This window comes from Simochromis diagramma, unplaced genomic scaffold (assembly GCF_900408965.1).
Source record: "Simochromis diagramma unplaced genomic scaffold, fSimDia1.1 OVJJ01000585.1, whole genome shotgun sequence".
NCBI lineage: Eukaryota > Metazoa > Chordata > Actinopteri > Cichliformes > Cichlidae > Simochromis > Simochromis diagramma.
In genome coordinates, this window is record NW_024387398.1 from 2,027,751 (window position 1) to 2,045,142 (window position 17,392).

The following is a 17,392-nucleotide window of genomic DNA, read 5'->3' on the forward strand; positions in this document are numbered from 1 at the left end:
AACAAGTTGGGAAAAACCAAGGCACAATCTCGGGATAGAGGAAGGAAGATATTTCTGCAAAGATGAAACTCTTCATTTGTCATGCTGCTGTGGCAGTGGGTGGGGTAGGGGGTGGGGGTTAGGAGTCAGGCTTTGAGGAAACGAGCAGGAGAGTAGAAAGGACCCATCTGTTCCCATTGTGGCAAATGAAGAGAGAGCAGGGAGAAGCGGAAGGCAGAGCAGCAGGAAGGTAAGTGTTAAAAGCACTTTTCTCATCTTTAACTTGCTGTGATTCAGCTTTCAGACTAAATTTGGAGTTAGTGTAACTTAATGTAATGAATGAATGTGCCGTGGTCAGTGGTGTGAGATGTTAGGTTTCATTGTCAGATGGTGACAATATTACATGTGCAGGGACTAATACACAGCCTGAATTACTGTACAGCTGTGCCAATACCGCTGCTCAAATTCCTCCAAACTCTGTTTTTCATTTAAAGCCTGACTTCAGTCAGGATTACAGATAAGTCTAATCAGAAGATTTTGATCAGCCACTAAAATGAGGCCTCTAAATAAGACGGATTATTCTGTTTGTAAATTCTTCTGAAATGCTTCCTAACCCTTTCCTAAATGTAGAAATGAGGGGGGGAAATCCTGTGATCCCTGTGACCCAGGTCACTACTTAAAATCAAACAGTAATATTAGAAAAAGCCGAATCGCAATTATAATCGTAATTTCCAGTAATACAATAAGTTAAAACTGACCTGACATGCGCATGTTGGCAGAGGCAGATATTTGTGTAGCTGGACTCAACCAGTTGGCCAGACATAGAACTCCAAGTAAATGCTACTGTGTCTTTGTGCCTGCAAGAGGCTGAAATGACACCACGTTTTTCACCTTTATTAACACAAGAGACCAAATAAGAAACATAAAAAGTCCTGAATGCAGCTTTAACTAGTCAAATGCTGTGAAATGCAAAAATAAGTCAGCTTTGGGGTTAAGACAAAAATGTATGCACTTACATTTTAGAGCATGAACTTTACCTGATCAGCTGCTTTGATGCAACGTCATTTGCCACCAAAGCAGTTCCTCTAATGTTCAGCTTGTTTAATTCACAATGTTCTTTCTGACAGTCGGCTCCTTCGACCTTCACCCTCTACTCTTGTGGCTGCTTTAATCTCATTACTTTAAAGCTGCCTTGTCCTCCATTCATCCTCCCTCCTCCTCTCTGCCCCAGTGCTCTAACTGAAATGGTACACCCTCTAACTTAATTAATGGAGGCATCTTCTGATTGACATGGGCACACACATATCTAGCAATGTCCTATACGGCAGGGCACCATGCCCTCCCCTCTGTATTTTATGGTAATTCTCGTCCATCTCGTGATTGAATCTGGTAGGTTTCTCCACCTTGTGGGAATATACTACGTTTCCCATCAGCTTCTTTTACTCACTGCTTTAACGCGTCTGTGCTATTGTGACTTGGAGTGTCACAGTGTGCTTCCTGTTCTTCTGTGACAGTTTTTGCACTTTACTTTCTAGCAGTAGCAAAAGTAGCCACAGGACGTGCATCACCACACAGGGAAGGTTGGGAAGGGCCTGGTTGCATGAAGAGATTTGATTGGGTAATCTAGTGTCACCGATAAAAATGAATGGATGGGCTGCTGTCAGTGCTTGTAGGGCCAGTGCACAGCAGACCTTCAATCCAGTCTGTAGCCTGTGTAACTATATCGACCAAAAAATGATATTGACACATCAGCACACCGGGCATGCCAGATTACCAGTAACTCTTTAGTGGATCTGTTAGACTGGAGTGCAAATTGCACAGCATCCAGAGACATGCCATGAATAACCTTCATGATGATTGAGCGCCATGGGCAGTAGTCATGCGGGCAGGTAACAGCTGTCCCCTTTGGGACTATGATGATGGTGGTGGCTGTGAAGCACACTGGGACGGGCATTATTCTCTTATATTTTATTACATTGCAGGTGCAAATGTAATGTACTCACCTTTGTATCCTTCTGAGACCCAGAAAAAGGTTTTAGTTGGTCTCATTAATGCAGCCTTGTTGCATCACCAGCCAGAGGACATTCTTTCTTTCTCACCCGAGACATAAAGATGACTCGTGACTTTGATTGACTGCCAGATGCTGAGTTATACACCGGGTCCTGGCTATAACTAGGACCCAAGATAATCCGAGTCATGTCACATATACAGATATGCTGAATGATGCTTTCAATTTTAAGAGACGAGCACCTCCCTCTGGTTTGTAGTTGATCTGTTTTCTCATTAAAAAGTCTTTCTACCCAATTTCAAAAGAGTTGAACTCTAATGAAAAAACTTCCAAGGCCTAGCTTACACATTGCTTCTTATACATGATGGAAGATGAGTGCAGAACATACCAGTGTGTCCTCTGACCTTTCACCATCCCGGGACAGCTATTCGTCTGACTCCCTGCCTACAAACTGAGTGAAATCCTTTAAAATCTCATTCACAAATCAGAGTTAGTAATTCTTTTGTCCACTACAAAGGACACTGAGTAAAAGTTCTCTTTCAAAAGTGTTAACATTACTGCACATTTCTGAAATTCTACTAATTGAAGATAACAATCTAATATTGAAGAAACAATTTGAGGTTTCATTATAATATTCAGTTAAATTCAATTTTATTTACATATTGTAGGTAGACCCCTATATATCATATCACTTAACCTGAAATGTGGGACCTCCAGTGCCTTTTCATTTGGAAAAGAACTCTGTTATTACTCTATTAGCCCAATCCCCCAAAATGTGGCATCAATAAAAGCCCAGCGTGTCCCCTCGACACCACAGTAGGACTCAGATTGCATAGATTCTGGTTGATGTAGAGGTTCATGTCCTTCACAGAGGACACAAATGAATTGCGGCCTTTTAGGAGAATATAGTGTTTTTTCTATTTTAATAACTGCAAAGAATGCAAACATCTGTGACTGCTGTGAGGTGACAGAACTAACCACTGCACCAGACCTTGTGTCCGTGTCAAGGCACCCTCTGTACCACTGTGCAAAATGTTAAAATATTTTTGTTTACTTTGGATAACTTAAGGAAAACTCTTTAAATATCGGGCTTTAGGGTTTTTTGCTGCCCTGTCTGCATCGTTGTCTTTAATGTTTTAAAATGACTTTGCTTCATTTCCAGTGGATTTCCACACACTGAAAATACTGCTTTCCACTGAATATTCTGTTCCAAAAACATGTAATCAAGATGAAGATGTATATGACTTTCCTCTGCTTGAGCTGTGGATGGATGCAAACAACTTGTGCTGCTAGTGTGACTCTGTCACCATCCTCTGCACCAGTGACACCCACTGAAGATGAGAGCTCCAAACTTGTGGTAATAGAAACCATACAACTATTGATGGGAAATTAATAATATCTTTACCAACTCTCTCATATATTACATTGGTAGTGAGCTTTATATATAATATAGATACAGGACTGCAGGATAGAAATGGAAGAAGAACACCCTGTTAAAGAGATCATTTACCCCCTTTTTTAGGATTGGCTGCTGAAGTATGGTTACCTCCCACCCTCAGACCCTTCCACCGGTCAGCTGCAGGCTTGGACAGGTGTCACCAATGCTGTGAGGGCCATGCAAAGGTTTGCAGGCCTAAAAGACAGCGGAGTTGTAGGTGAGGAATGGTGTCTGTAAAAAGATGTTTATGCTGCTTCTCAAATCTAGTGTTCTCTGTGTGATTGGATAAAGTCTGTTCTCTGGTGTCCAGATGAGGAGACAATGGCGGTGATGAACACGCCACGCTGCTCACTACCGGACCAGGAGGAATCATCCATACTATCGGCCAACCAAGAGAAAATAAATATGAGGAGGCGGAGAAGATGGGCTGTCTCCATGTGGACGCGCAGGAACATCAACTGGAGGTGGGATAAAACTTGCGAGGAGACTGTGATCAGTTCGATGTAGTAATTCACAATGGCTTCCTATTGTCAGTAAGCTGTGCTTGGTGAAGTATCTGCCACTCGGTGAGGTCTTTGCGTCTATCTTACCTCGTCAGGTTGCAATCATATCCCTCCTCTTCTCATCTGTCTCGGGAAACAATTCGCTCACTTATCTTCTACGCTTTAAGAGTGTGGGCCGAGCCAACGCCACTGGAGTTCCACGAGGTTTGTCAGATGCCACTTTTGACTAGAACTAGCCAAAGTCACACAGTCGATGAGTTTCATTCATTCTGTTTCCAGGTGGGCAGTCCGGATGCAGCTGACCTGCGGGTAGACTTCTTCCATGGTTACCATGGTGATGACTATCCCTTTGATGGGGCAGGTGGAGCAGTGGGCCACGCTTTCTTCCCCTCAGACCCAGCCCGGGCAGGAGTAGTTCATTTGGATGCGGAGGAAGAGTGGGCATTCAGACAGCCAGGTAGAACAACACTTCAAAAACATAGAAGTCTAATCTTTTATGAGTCTTTTGTCTTGTGTCTTCACATGCTGTAGATTAATGCAGCTTGGTGACCAAGCGTGACAGTGCTAGGCGGTAACTCAGTGCTCCACACTTCTGTCAAGTTATGGTCCCTTCTTGCTCCAAAGTTGCCAAATGGCAGTGGACAAAACAATAACACTGAGTCCAAAACCAGTGAGCTTGGGACCACAATCCATACAGTCTATGGCCATACTATACCAGTAAACCATGACTTGTTTCTCTTCTTCTTCTAATCAGGTCATCATTTTGTTTTCTGTTCCTCCTCTTCTGTTTCCTTCCCAGTCTCTGAGGGTACCGACCTGTTCACAGTGCTGGTTCATGAGTTTGGCCACGCACTGGGCCTTCCTCATTCCTCATCCCGTCACTCAGTCATGAGGCCATACTACCTGGGTCCTGTCGGAGACCCTCTCCACTACCGCCTGGGACCCCAAGACCTGGAGCACATCACTCAGCTCTATGGTGAAGCTTCTCACACCATGATTTAATCATTAATATTGATTATAGTCGATGTGTGAGGATGTGTAAACTAGACTGAATGTAAAGTTTCAGTATTAGCACACATAGGATAATATAAAGTTTGATGTAAAAGGATAAACACTGAAGTGCAGTTTAAAGGATGAATGAGGACAGCTGTGAAATAGCTCCCTGGTCTGACCTCTGGTGTGTTTATTGAGGAAGGACAGAATTAGTTTCTTCACAGCTTTAGCCTCCACATTCAGCGAAGACTCTCGTGAAAGCCTCATACTGTAAAATATAAAAACGAGGAAATGTCTGACTGCGCTGTTGCTCGGAAACCATTCTTAACTTTCTCATTTTGCTTTTGCATAATGTCATGAATGCTTGACAGGCAAACCGCTGTGTCTGTGGATATTCAAGCTTCTGCCCACATGTTCCAAAAAATACATCCTTCCACTCAGTGTCGTTCCAGGTTCATTAACTGTATTTGCATCTCGGGTTTAACAATTTGTCATTGTGAAAATTTACTAACCACGATCCATTTTTTAATGTTTGGTACTTAAACTAATGAACATGTAAAATATATTATTCATTGGCACAACATTTTATACTAAGGTCTGTGGCTCCTAGAAGTTAAACTTGAATATCTTTGCCACAGATATGATATGAAATTGTTTCTGTGGTTTTAAGTGAAATGCAAAACTATCGTCTGACACGTAGTTTATAAATGAATACTTTCACAATATGAAGCACGCTGGAGAGGAAACAAGCCTTTCTGTAAAATACTTGGTTACCAAATACTGTGGCAATAGTTTGGGACATTGAACTGTGTTGTACTAACCTTCTAAAATGAAGCTAAACGAGTAATCATCACACAATAAAGGGAAGTAGGCTGGACTTAACCAAGCATGTGTGGCACACTGGAAGTGACAGTAGCTCTGGCTGCGTCCCACCAAACTGCAGTGGTTCTTAGACTGTCAGGTGGGCCCCTTTAGTGGTGCATGGAGCCAACCGCAGAAGGAGCATTGAAGAACCAGTCAGTATAACCCAAAATGGATCACCATGAACTCAGCAGGGAAGTGTTTGCAGAGGTCAGGAATGACGTTTTCCTATGGACCCATATAGTGCTGCAAGACTTTTTATATCTATCACTGGCTGCTGCCCTTTAGATAGAAGCAGATTTGAGGCATTTCTGCATTGGCTAAATTTTTCCATTGAGAATCTACGTTTATGTCCAGTTAAATTAAATGGGGTTTGAGTCTGGAGACTGTGCTGGCCATCACCATCTTGTTCTTTTTCCTGAGGTAGTTCTGCCACAGCTTGGACTTATGTTTTGGGTCATTATCTTGCTGTAGGATGAGCCCCTGACCAACTAGGTCCATACCACAGGGTACTGCATGGTATCTGTTTTGGTTCAGGGAGCCTCTCACTCAGTACAAGTCACTGACCCTGGATCCAGCAGACGATCACACTTCCTCCTCCATGTTTGACAGTTGATGACACACACTGTGGAACCATCCTTTCACCTACTTGACGGCGTACATAGAGCCTGTGTGATGAACCGAAGAGTTCAAAATTTGATTCATCAAAATAATAATACCTTCCTCCAGTCCTCAGTAGTCTTTGTCTTATCCTGAAATCTTACTGATGGCTTTCTTCCTGCAGCTCGAAGTTTCTCTTCACAGCTGAAACTGAGACTTGCTCACTACAGCCACTATTAAGCTGCTTGAAGCTGTTGTCTTGTGAGCCGCCATCACACAAGCTGTTAACTCTCAGAAACTTGTCCTCTGATTCAGTCGTGTCCTTGGGTCTGCAGACCTCTTCCTGTCAGTTTGTTTCTGAGTGTGTTTGATGTGAAGGAAACTGGACTCATTGACACCTTGACTTTCTTTGCAGTTTCTCTGTAGGACGGACCTACATTTATAAGTGTTATGATATTATGTCTCTTCCATTGTTAGTTGCCATTTTTGCACCATTTTTGTAGCAACACACTACTTTCTGCAGTACAATACTGTTCAACTGATGAACACGAGGGTCTGGTACCACAGTATGTTTAAAATGGTGATGGCTAACCAACAGGCATACTAGTGGTAGACAAGCAGAGGAAGACGGCTGCAGTAATAGACGTAGCGATACTGAATGACAGCAACAATCAGAAGAAGGAACATGAGAAGCAAGAGAAGAGCCCTTGGTGCTTCTCCACAGGGGCGGAGGGGGAATTTAGGTTTTTTTTTTTATATCTTTTCCATTTAAATTGTTGTGATTTTTGATTTAGGTCAAATGAACAAGCTGCTGTCTACGGAGGCTCCTCGTATCACCACAGAGTTGCACCACAGAGGCCATCATCATCATCGTCGTCAGCATCATCATAGGCATGGGTATGACTTACTGAGAGATTTTTCTGTTAATAACAATCATATTAATATTATCATTATTAATAATAATACATTTAAGAATAAATAAAATGATAAGACTATAAAAAAAATAAAAAGCAGAGGATTCATGTGACAGGATGAGTAATTAAACCAATTTAAAGGAGTGTGTTTTGAGACGGGATGTGAAGATGGAGACAGTCAGAGTTCTGAATGTCTGGCGAGATGGAATTCCAGAGGCGAGGAGCAGAGCAGTAGAAGGTCTAGATCCCATAAAAGCCAAACGGGGGAAGGGACGTTCACACGGACAGAAGGAGACAAAAACTCTTTGTCATAAATATGCTAGATGGCTACAAGAATTGTTACTGTGTGCCTCTTTTCTTCCATATTTTTGCAAAATCATCTAATATCAGTATTAAGATTTTAAATTTAATTTCAGTCACCAAAGATATTTACATAAACAAGCTAGATAAACAATAGATAGATTTTGTAAACAGGAAAATGTTTACAGTGCTAAGTTAACAGCTAATGCTAGCAAGTTCCGTCTGAAACAGCTGCAACAGACAGACATTAGTTACCATCTGAGGACAGGGGCGGGCGATTCTAGGATTAGAGCTTTGGGGGTGCTGAGCACCCAGAGAGCTGCCCAGCCAGGCAAGATAAATCATAAGATTCTTAAATTCATCAAGTCTCTCTGTGCCTGGGTCCTCGTCTCAAAACATGACGTCACTGTTTTGTACATTTTAACACAATTTAATCCCACATTTGTGAAAGAAAAGCAAAACACTTTTTTGAAAAGTCTGTAACAATACCGTCAAATCTGATAAAGGTTATTTAAATGCTGCCAAAGAAGACTTGATTGGAATAATAAAAATACATATCCTAGCCTTAATTACTGGTTTATTAATAATGAATGATGCTCATAGTGAGTAAAAAGTAAACTGAGTGCATTTTTTGGACAGAGATTCACTTTTAATGTGTTTGTATAATATAATACAGATACATAAAAAACACTCCCAAAACAGAATAAATTGTTACAAATAAAAATCTTTACTCCAGACACTAATTTTACTAATTTAATAATAATAATTTTGTGTTGTAAGATTTATGACTTTCATGCTTTCATAGTGGTCCTTGGGGGAGCTTGACATTTTATCAGGTGGTCCACACTGTAAAAAGTGTGAGAAACACTGATAAGTGTCTGTGTGCTTTTGGAAAACATTTAAAGCTGCTGTACAGAATCTTTGAAACAAGCTTAAAACATTTGTAGAAACAGAGCATCTGCTTCTCCTTACAGCTCCTCACTCCACCAGGGCTGTTTGGCTCTTTCTGATAGTGAGCAAATGTGATGCACGTACTGCGGCAGTCATACAGACAACTGGACGGTCCAAAAGTTGGCCGACCTATTACTGGCTGAGGTTTCAGTAGAGTTGTGGCTGAATCACATAAAAATATATCATTAATTTTAATCTCCCCGATCAATGATAATGTTATGTTGGAATGTTGTTAAAGAGGGTCAAAATGTTTCAGCCCAGTTTGTTTAGCAGATTCTGTACAGCAGCTTTAATACAGGGAGGACACAACTTCCTGTGAGTAAAATCAGGTTTTTTCTCTTTGTCAGTTTAACAGTTCCTGTTGTGCCTGTCACTGCTCCCTGTCTGTTTGCTTACCTGGTTCTTCCTGACCTTGTACTTTCTCCTCACGTTCCCTCTTTCCTCTCTCCCTCTTTGGACTCACAATCATACACAAATAGATTGTATTCAATTAGATGAAAAATTACATTAATATGAAAAAAAAATACTATTAAGATCACTAATGAAAAAGTCCTCTCAGTGTACTTTCAACCAAAAGGAAAATAACCAAACCACACGAACATCTAATAAAAGATATAAATATTGAAACACTGATCCAACATTATTCTTGATTGACGGATCATTTGATTTTACACTTTTACCTGAATGTGGCTCCTTTTTAAAAAATTTTTTAAAAAACTTCCTTATATCCATTATGAACCTGGCTGTCTGTCTGTACAAAAAAATGGCAAATGGCCTGTATTTGTATAGCGCTTTACTGGATGTGTAACGCGCTATACTAAAGCGCGTTACACATCCAGTCATTCACCCATTCACACACACATTCACACACTGGTGATGGCAAGCTACATTGTAGCCACAGCCACCCTGGGGCGCACTGACATGTCAGTTGGTTCATGGGGCGATTTTAGCCCATCTTTGGGCTAAATTCGCCTCTGTCTGAGGACAAAGAGTATGGCTGTGCTGTCTACTACTGTTAACCAAATGAAACCCCGACATTCCTTTAACAAGTATCCCTGTGTGCTTCTGCCCTTCAGCCCCTCCATAGATCACTGTAACACCAGTTTTGATGCTGTGGCAAAGATTCGAGGAGAGACTTTCTTCTTCAAAGGTCTGAACACAGATTTTTATAAATGTAGTTTATGTAGTTTAACTATGGAAGATGTATCTATAGTAACAGGATACCACAATTCATTATTTTCATTGGGTCATCGCTTCAGGTCCGATGATGTGGAGGGTCAATGGCGGAGGCTTGGTGTCGGGGCGCGGTTCTTCAGTGAGGAGGTTGTGGAGGGGTCTACCCCCTGACCTGCTTCATCTTCAAGCTGTGCTGGAGAGGCGCTCGGATCATGCGATCATCTTTATCAGTGGTGCAGTACAGTAACCTACTTGTGAGAGGGGTAAAACGGTGTAAAGGCCACAACAGTCAGTGCAGATTACGCACCATAACTGGCTATTAAAATCGTTACTGAAACTGTTTAAAAAATCTAAGAAGATTCCTTATTTCTTTATTTCTGTAACAATTGATTGACGTGAGTTTTTTTTAGCTCATATCTCTTCTAGCCTTTACATTTTGCACACTGAAGTACACTGAATGTGTTCTTCAAAATTGTCTCTTTCATAAAATTTGTCTATAGCCATTCCTGAATTACTTTTCAAGCAAGCAGTGATACGTTTGAGAGATAGTGATGTCTTCAGAAAGCAGAACTTGTTGAGATTTATGAGATTATTACTTACTTCCTGCTACTTTCAGAAGACCTACATGCACCTGTCCTATAGCATCTTTGAACATCTCCTACAGTTTGGCTGTAGATTACATTTTCTATAACCAAAATACTTTTAGCATAGTTAAGGACTAAATTCTCCAACATCAAAACTGATGTGTCCAATTATTAAACTTTATCTGGCCTTTGATGTGGCTTCAGGTTTTTAAACCTTTCCTTCTTATTTCTTTGGCAACAGACATCCACTGCCTAGAACATGCATGCAATGATAAAGTGAGAGTGTAAATACAAAATAATACATCAAAGCAGTCACAGTGGACAAGCTTAAACCTTTTTGAAACAATCGATGGTGTTTCACTGCGAATCATCGAACTGGCTTACTAACCTTTTCATGTGACGTCTCGCTGCAGGTCACCAGTTCTGGCTCTTCAAGGACCTGTCTCTGCAAGAAGGTTACCCTCAGCCCCTGTCTGCTCTCAGGACGGGCGTCAGCTTAGATTTAGCAGACACTGATAACGACGATGATGACGAGCAGGCAGCAGGAGCATTAGAGAGATGGGGCCTGGTCTGGGACTCGGAGGAGGGGGCTGTGTGGGGAAAAATTGGAGATGCCAAACAAGAGAATCAAGGAGACACCTGGACACAACTGCTCAAAGAGGGTGTGAATGGAATCACTACAGACACTAATGGTGAGGATCTGATTCATGTGTGAGGTCTTTCTATTAAAGGATCAAATAAACGGACAAAGTTGACTTAATTTAACTAGAACCAGACTAAATTCAGTGAAGTTTCTTTTCTTTCTCTCCAGGCTCTGTCTATCTCTTTAAAGGAGAGTCCTACTGGAAGTTTATGTTTCCAGGTTCATCACTGCATGATGGATACCCACGATCCTCTGCTGCAGACTGGCTGGGCTGCACTGACTCATCCTCACCTGGGATGCAGGACCTCTCCTTTTCACTGTCATCACCTGGAGGAAGAGAGGAGCTCAGGGAGAGTTGGAGATATCGGGGAGAGGAGGAAGAACTGATAAAAAGAAAGCGGGTCAGAGACAGAACTAAACACAAAGAGGTGCTGGACAGAGGTTCACACATCTGGACAAAATGCACATGCCGAAACGGAGCCCTGGGGGGCAGGACAACATTTTTGATAGCTGCCTTGCTGCAGGTTACATGGGCACTGTTAGCTGTTTAAAGGTGCACAATGAAAGAAAAAAACTGAGGTTTTATTAGACTAAATAGAGTGTGTGTACAACCTTTCCACAAGCACTCACATCCTCGCCCTGTACTCCTGTCTGAGTGTGAGATTAGAAATGTGCTGCTGGTTTCAGGTAGCAGCGGTGCTAATTACGAGTGCTATTTTAATTAGGAGGCATATTTATTTACCTGTCCACCAGTCATCCGGTCATATTGTGAGTTATGACCAGAAAACTGGTTCCATCTGTGAAGGACTGAAGTTGCCAAAATCAATTATTAACAAAAACAACAATAATAAATAATAATAATAATCACGCAGACATTAACTGACTGATAATTTGACATGTTTGTATTTACAGATATCAGTGTTTTAAATGTATGTATGGATCTCTGTATTACTTTTACATTCGTACTTTACAGCAATACTAATCTATCCCAGGCATCACAGACACTCACCACACTAGAAAATGAAAGTGGTTTGGGGAAGTTAAAATTAAAGAGATCATTTTTGATATCATTTTTGATATATTTTTGATAATATTTTAATTTCAGTTTGACCAGTTTCACCTGCATAGTTCACCCCAAACCCACCGTAGCTTTTAAACTAAGTTTCTCTTTATACAGACAAAAAGTGGAGTAGTGGCTTTATTAAGTGGTTTTATCATTTCACCTTCCTGGTTAATTTCTCTTATTGCCGTCCCATAGGTGACAGTCTGCAAGCACACACTGTTTAAAATAAGGACAAAAATCTATGAAGAAGGAAAAGAAATTACATTATTATTATTTTTTATCAAAGCCTAAGTTTACTGCAGTTGAACACAACCTCCAACAGGGCAGTCAGTGATGGATGTAGCCTTTAGCATGCAGCAGATTTGAGCAGTGTAAATGTACACCAACCAATTTGCACTTTTAATAACTCAAAGGGCAGCTGACCCTGACTCAGGTGACATCACTTAAGGACAGCTATCAAACTTAAAAACATTATCCTGCCACATGTTTCAGGTTCAAGGTTCTTTATTCGTCACATGCATAGTTATAACACACAATCAAATGTAACCTGACACGCTCCTTGACTTGAGTAAAAGGGGGGGGGACATTATATAATATATAATATAGCATATACATTAGGTGGATGTGCAGTAGTAGCATGTATGCAGCAAGCAGGTAAAGTCTGCACATTAAGTGAATTAAATAAGAACAGACAATCACTTCTGAACACATAACAACACACGAGAGAAATAGTTTGAGCTCTATTTTCTGACCATTTATTTTTACCCATTTTCCATTCATCTTAACAGCATTTACATAAACTATGCATTTTAATGGTGCACGTATGATGTACTCTCTTAGAAAAAGCATTTCTTACTGCGTCTTCCCTCCTCTGTCTTTTGTTGTTAGAGGTTGTTGTTCTGGCCTGCTGCTGGTATTTCACATGCTTTTTACTTAGTTCGATGTGCTTATGAGCCCTTCTGTTAATTAAAGACTGCCTGCTTGTTCTAAACTCTGATTTTGATCATGATATTCCTGTAAATAGGGTTTGAAATGAAGTAACTGAAATATGTCAACTTTTGTCAAAGCATTCTGCAGCTGCTGCTTCAACTCCATAATCCACAACAAATGGGGAATATAGTAGAAAAAAATGATCAGTAACTCTAAATGTGTTTTATATTTGAGATTCCTGAAAGGAGCCACGCTTTGCTTTGTTGACAGTGCAAACCCTTGCACTTTTCTCACTGAGCTTCATGACGTTGTCACCTGAAATGGTTTCACCCCACAGGTTTGCCTTGTCAGGGTTCATCTCTGGAATTTCTTGCCTTCTTCATGGGATTTGGTATCATCAATGCAGAAGTCAGGGTGGTACACAGCTGACGGCCCTATTTAACAACTGTTAGAATTCATATTATGGCAAGAACCAATCAGGTTTCTTGTGAATGCTTCCAGTGACAATAGCCATCTGCAGCCACAAGATGGCAGGTATGTAAAGGATAGATACAAACAGAGAAGGAGCTTTCTGATGCTGAAATGAAAGGTGAGAGATCATTTTTACTGTAGTACATTTTAGTTTATGACTATTTTTAGATTTGATTAGGCAGTCAGTCCTTGCCTTCCTTGTCTTAACAGAGCGCCGCTGTATCGTAGGACTGGTTAGAGTCTGATGTTGTACCTGGTATCTGCAGGACCCACTCTTCCAGTTTGTGGGTTACAGCTCCTTTACCACTGGGACTGCTGTTTCCCCTGGTACTTCCCTATTTTCTCATGAACATTTTTCCTGATGTTGGTGCCGTAATGCTTGAATGGGTTGGAAGATTATGGCATCGAGTTAAAAGGGGTTTCAGGTTACATCGTAAGCTACTACATAGAGGTCTAAATCAAGCATTCCAGTGTCTATGGATGTCTATGAATGTCTATGGATGGGGCATTTGAGAACATAAAATACCTTTCCAAAGAAACACACCCCTGCTGGGATAATAAGATGGACAAAGGAGGAGATAGAAGCCACCGACATCAAGACCAGGAAGCTCCTGACCATGCATGGAGGGTTTCACCCTAAGTCCAGCACCCTGAGGCTGTACGCTAAGCAGAAATCCTACCAGTGGCTGGACAAAACTGGACTGAAAGACAGCACAGTGGCACTAATCATGGCAGCACAGGAACAAGCTCTGAGCACAAGATCCATAGAGGCTGGGGTCGGACCCCACACTGTAAAATCTAATTAGTTCCCAGAACTCAAAAAAATTGAGTAAAGCTTAGCTAAAAATGACTAAATTAGGACAACTTATTTATTTTGAGTACTCTGTACAAGCTCATTTGTTCCCAGAACTCAAACAAATTGGATCAAGTTTACGTAAGATGACCAAGTTAGGGCAACTTACTCATTTTGAGTACACTGTACAGCCTTGTTAGTTCCCAGAACTCAAAAAAATTAAGGAAACTCGTTGCCTCAAAAAAGTAAAGCTTACTTAAGATGACTGTTAGGACGACTTATACAGTGCAAGTCTGCAGTATTAAGAATAACTTGACATTTCTGACTGTACAATACTAATTGTTTACTTACTGACAAACATTTCAAGTTCAACTAAATGAAATATGATCAGAACCTGCCTCCCCCCCTACTCTGGACCCACACCAATTCACATACTGAGGAGGCCATAGCCATCGCACTCCACACAGCACCGAGCCACCTGGAACAACAGGGGAACTATGTCAGAATGCTCTTCATTGACTTCAGCTCTGCCTTTAACACAATAATCCCAGACATTTTGATCACCAAGTCAGCCAACCTGGGGCTCCCGCCATCCACCTGCTCTTGGATAAAGGACTTCCTGGTCAACAGACCCCAGCGGGTGAAACTGGGTCCTCACCTCTCTTCCCCTCACACTCTCAGCACCAGCTCCCCCCAGGGCTGTGTACTAAGCCCACTACTCTACTCCCTCTACACATATGACTGCAGTCCCACCCACCCAGAGAACATCATTGTCAAATTTGCTGATGACACAACAGTGATGGGGCTGATCACAGGGGGAAATGAGGCGGCTTACAGAGATGAGGTCCTGAGACTGGGAGAATGGTGTGCATCAAACAACCTGGCACTTAACATCACCAAGACCAAGGAACTCATCCTGGACTTCAGGCAGAACAGAACTGCCCCTGCCCCCCTGCACATCAACAGAGAATGTGTAGAGCGAGTGGAGTCCTTCAAATTCCTTGGCTTCCACATCTCTGCAGACCTCTCCTGGTTAGCTAACACCACGGCCCTAGTCAAGAAAGCCCAGCAGCGGCTACAGTTCCTAAGGGTGCTCAGGAAGGAGCAACTAAACACCCCGCTGCTGGTGACCTTCTACAGATCCACCATCAAGAGCCTGCTGACCTGTGCAGTGACAGTGTGGCACGGCAGCTGCAGAGGGTGGTAAACACAGCACAAAAAATCATCAGCTGCCCTCCAATGTGGCGATCGTGGCTCAAGAGTTGGGAGTTCGCCTTGTAATCGGAAGGTTGCCGGTTCGAGCCCCGGCTCCGACAGTCTCGGTCGTTGTGTCCTTGGGCAAGACACTTCACCCATTGCCTACTGGTGGTGGTCAGAGGGCCCGGTGGTGCCAGTGTCCAGCGGCCTTGCCTCTGTCAGTGCGCCCCAGGGCGGCTGTGGCTACAATGTAGCTGCCATCACCAGTGTGTAAATGTGTGTGTGAATGGGTGGATGACTGGATGTGTAAAGCGCTTTGGGGTCCTTAGGACCAAGTAAAGCGCTATATAAATACAGGCCATTTACCATTTGTCTGCTGTCTACAACTCCCGTTGTCTTAGTAGGGCCAGAAACATTTTAAAGGACACTACCCACCCCGGCTGCCATCTTTTCAACCTAATGCCCTCTGGCAGGCGCTATAGATCCATAAGGGCCAGAACAAACAGACTCAGGGACAGCTTCTTCCCCAAAACCATCACCGTACTCAACTCAAACTTGTACAAAAAGCAATCTGCACTGAAATATCATCAACTCTGCCTGTCTGTCTCTGTCAGTACTGTACTGTGTATTTATATTTATAGTAAGTGTATAGTTAAATTATTGTATAGTTTTTATAATGTGCTATAAGCACGTGTGCACTTTTATAGAGCCGTTTCTAATTTTGTTATACTATGTATAATGACAAAGGCTTTCAACTTTCAACTTAATCGGAGCACTCGGTGCGGTGACTCCCAAGCTAGGCGAGTGGCTCCAGCAGATCCCAGGAACAACATCAGAGATCTCTGTCCAGAAGAGCACAGTGCTAGGAACAGCTAAGATACTGCAGGACCCTCAAACTCCCAGGCCTCTGGTAGAGGACCCAAATCACCTGCAGGTGCGAGAGGGGAAAAACTTTCTTTTTTGTTCTTTTTATAGATTTTCAGTTGGATTCAGGTCAGGAGATTGGCTGGGCCATTCGCGCAGCTTTATTTTTTATTCCTCTGAAACCATTTAAGAGTTTTCTTGGCTGTTCTTGGATCATAATCTTCCTGAAACGTCTTTGTTTCATCTTCATCATGAAGATGGCAGCAGATTTTATTCCCTTCAATTATATGAAGTGTGCCTTTGCCATGTGCTTCAAGATGCTGTTGAAGACTCTACAGAGTCTTGGGTGGTGAGCATACATACACAGGGAAATCTAATTTGTCCACAGAACTGGGGGGAAATTATGCAAAAAGTAAAGTTTAAAAAATGAACTTAAAATAACTAAGTTAGCACAACATTGTGAGTAAACAGTACTGAGAATAACTTGATTCTTCTGAGTGAGCAAAACTAAATGTTTGCCGTCTTGACGCATGCTCAATCATCCAAGTAAGTAACTCCAGAAGTTGATTCTGTTCACACACACACACACACACACACACACACACACACACACACACACACACACACACACACACACACACACACACACACACACACACACACACACACATCTATCTATAGATATATCTACATATCTATAGATAGATAGATAGAAAATTAAATGTATATATAAATGAATATATATTCATTTGTAGTCTCAGCCCTGTGACATCCCACACTGGAACTCCCCCAGCTGGATAAGCTACACACTGAAAAGGGGAATCTTAAGATTCTATCTCATCAACGGTCTTTACTGCAAGTTCAGCTGTGAGGCTTTCCCATTACACTCATAGAAAGAGCAGCAATAAGATAAGCTGCATTGCTTCTCATTCAACTCAACAAGAGTAGTTTCTGATGAGATTGTGGAAAATTATGTGCATGTAAACCTGGAACATACTTTAACTCAGTGACGTCACTAAAATCAAAGCGTTTCATTAGGAACACATCGCAGCCCTCAGATGTTTGAGTTCAGTTATTAATGAATGTACAACTACCGAGAGACACAAAGAAGGCAGTAAAAAAAG

The 17,392-nt window shown here is 41.9% G+C and overlaps 1 protein-coding gene across 1 annotated transcript; it reads left to right on the forward strand.

The window, feature by feature from the left end:
- The first annotated feature begins 141 nt into the window (after window positions 1–141).
- mmp17b (matrix metallopeptidase 17b) lies at window positions 142–11,817 on the forward strand. Its single transcript, XM_040010206.1, has 12 exons — window positions 142–229; window positions 3,150–3,344; window positions 3,510–3,642; window positions 3,736–3,889; window positions 4,024–4,132; window positions 4,208–4,385; window positions 4,728–4,904; window positions 7,177–7,279; window positions 9,624–9,697; window positions 9,807–9,956; window positions 10,721–10,999; window positions 11,119–11,817. The coding sequence occupies exons 2-12, from the start codon at window positions 3,216–3,218 to the stop codon at window positions 11,499–11,501; spliced, it is 1,869 nt and encodes a 622-aa protein (XP_039866140.1). The 5' UTR covers window positions 142–229; window positions 3,150–3,215; the 3' UTR covers window positions 11,502–11,817.
- Window positions 11,818–17,392: the final 5,575 nt, after the last annotated feature.

What these genes read in the sequence shown, in the direction of transcription:
- mmp17b (XM_040010206.1), top strand. Translation starts at nt 3,216, where the DNA reads ATGAAGATGTATATGACTTTCCTCTGCTTGAGCTGTGGATGGATGCAA. An exon ending in GCACATCACTCAGCTCTATG is followed by an intron (nt 4,905 to 7,176) that starts GTGAAGCTTCTC and finishes TTTTTGATTTAG; the next exon opens with GTCAAATGAACAAGCTGCTG. An exon ending in TGCGATCATCTTTATCAGTG is followed by an intron (nt 9,957 to 10,720) that starts GTGCAGTACAGT and finishes GTCTCGCTGCAG; the next exon opens with GTCACCAGTTCTGGCTCTTC.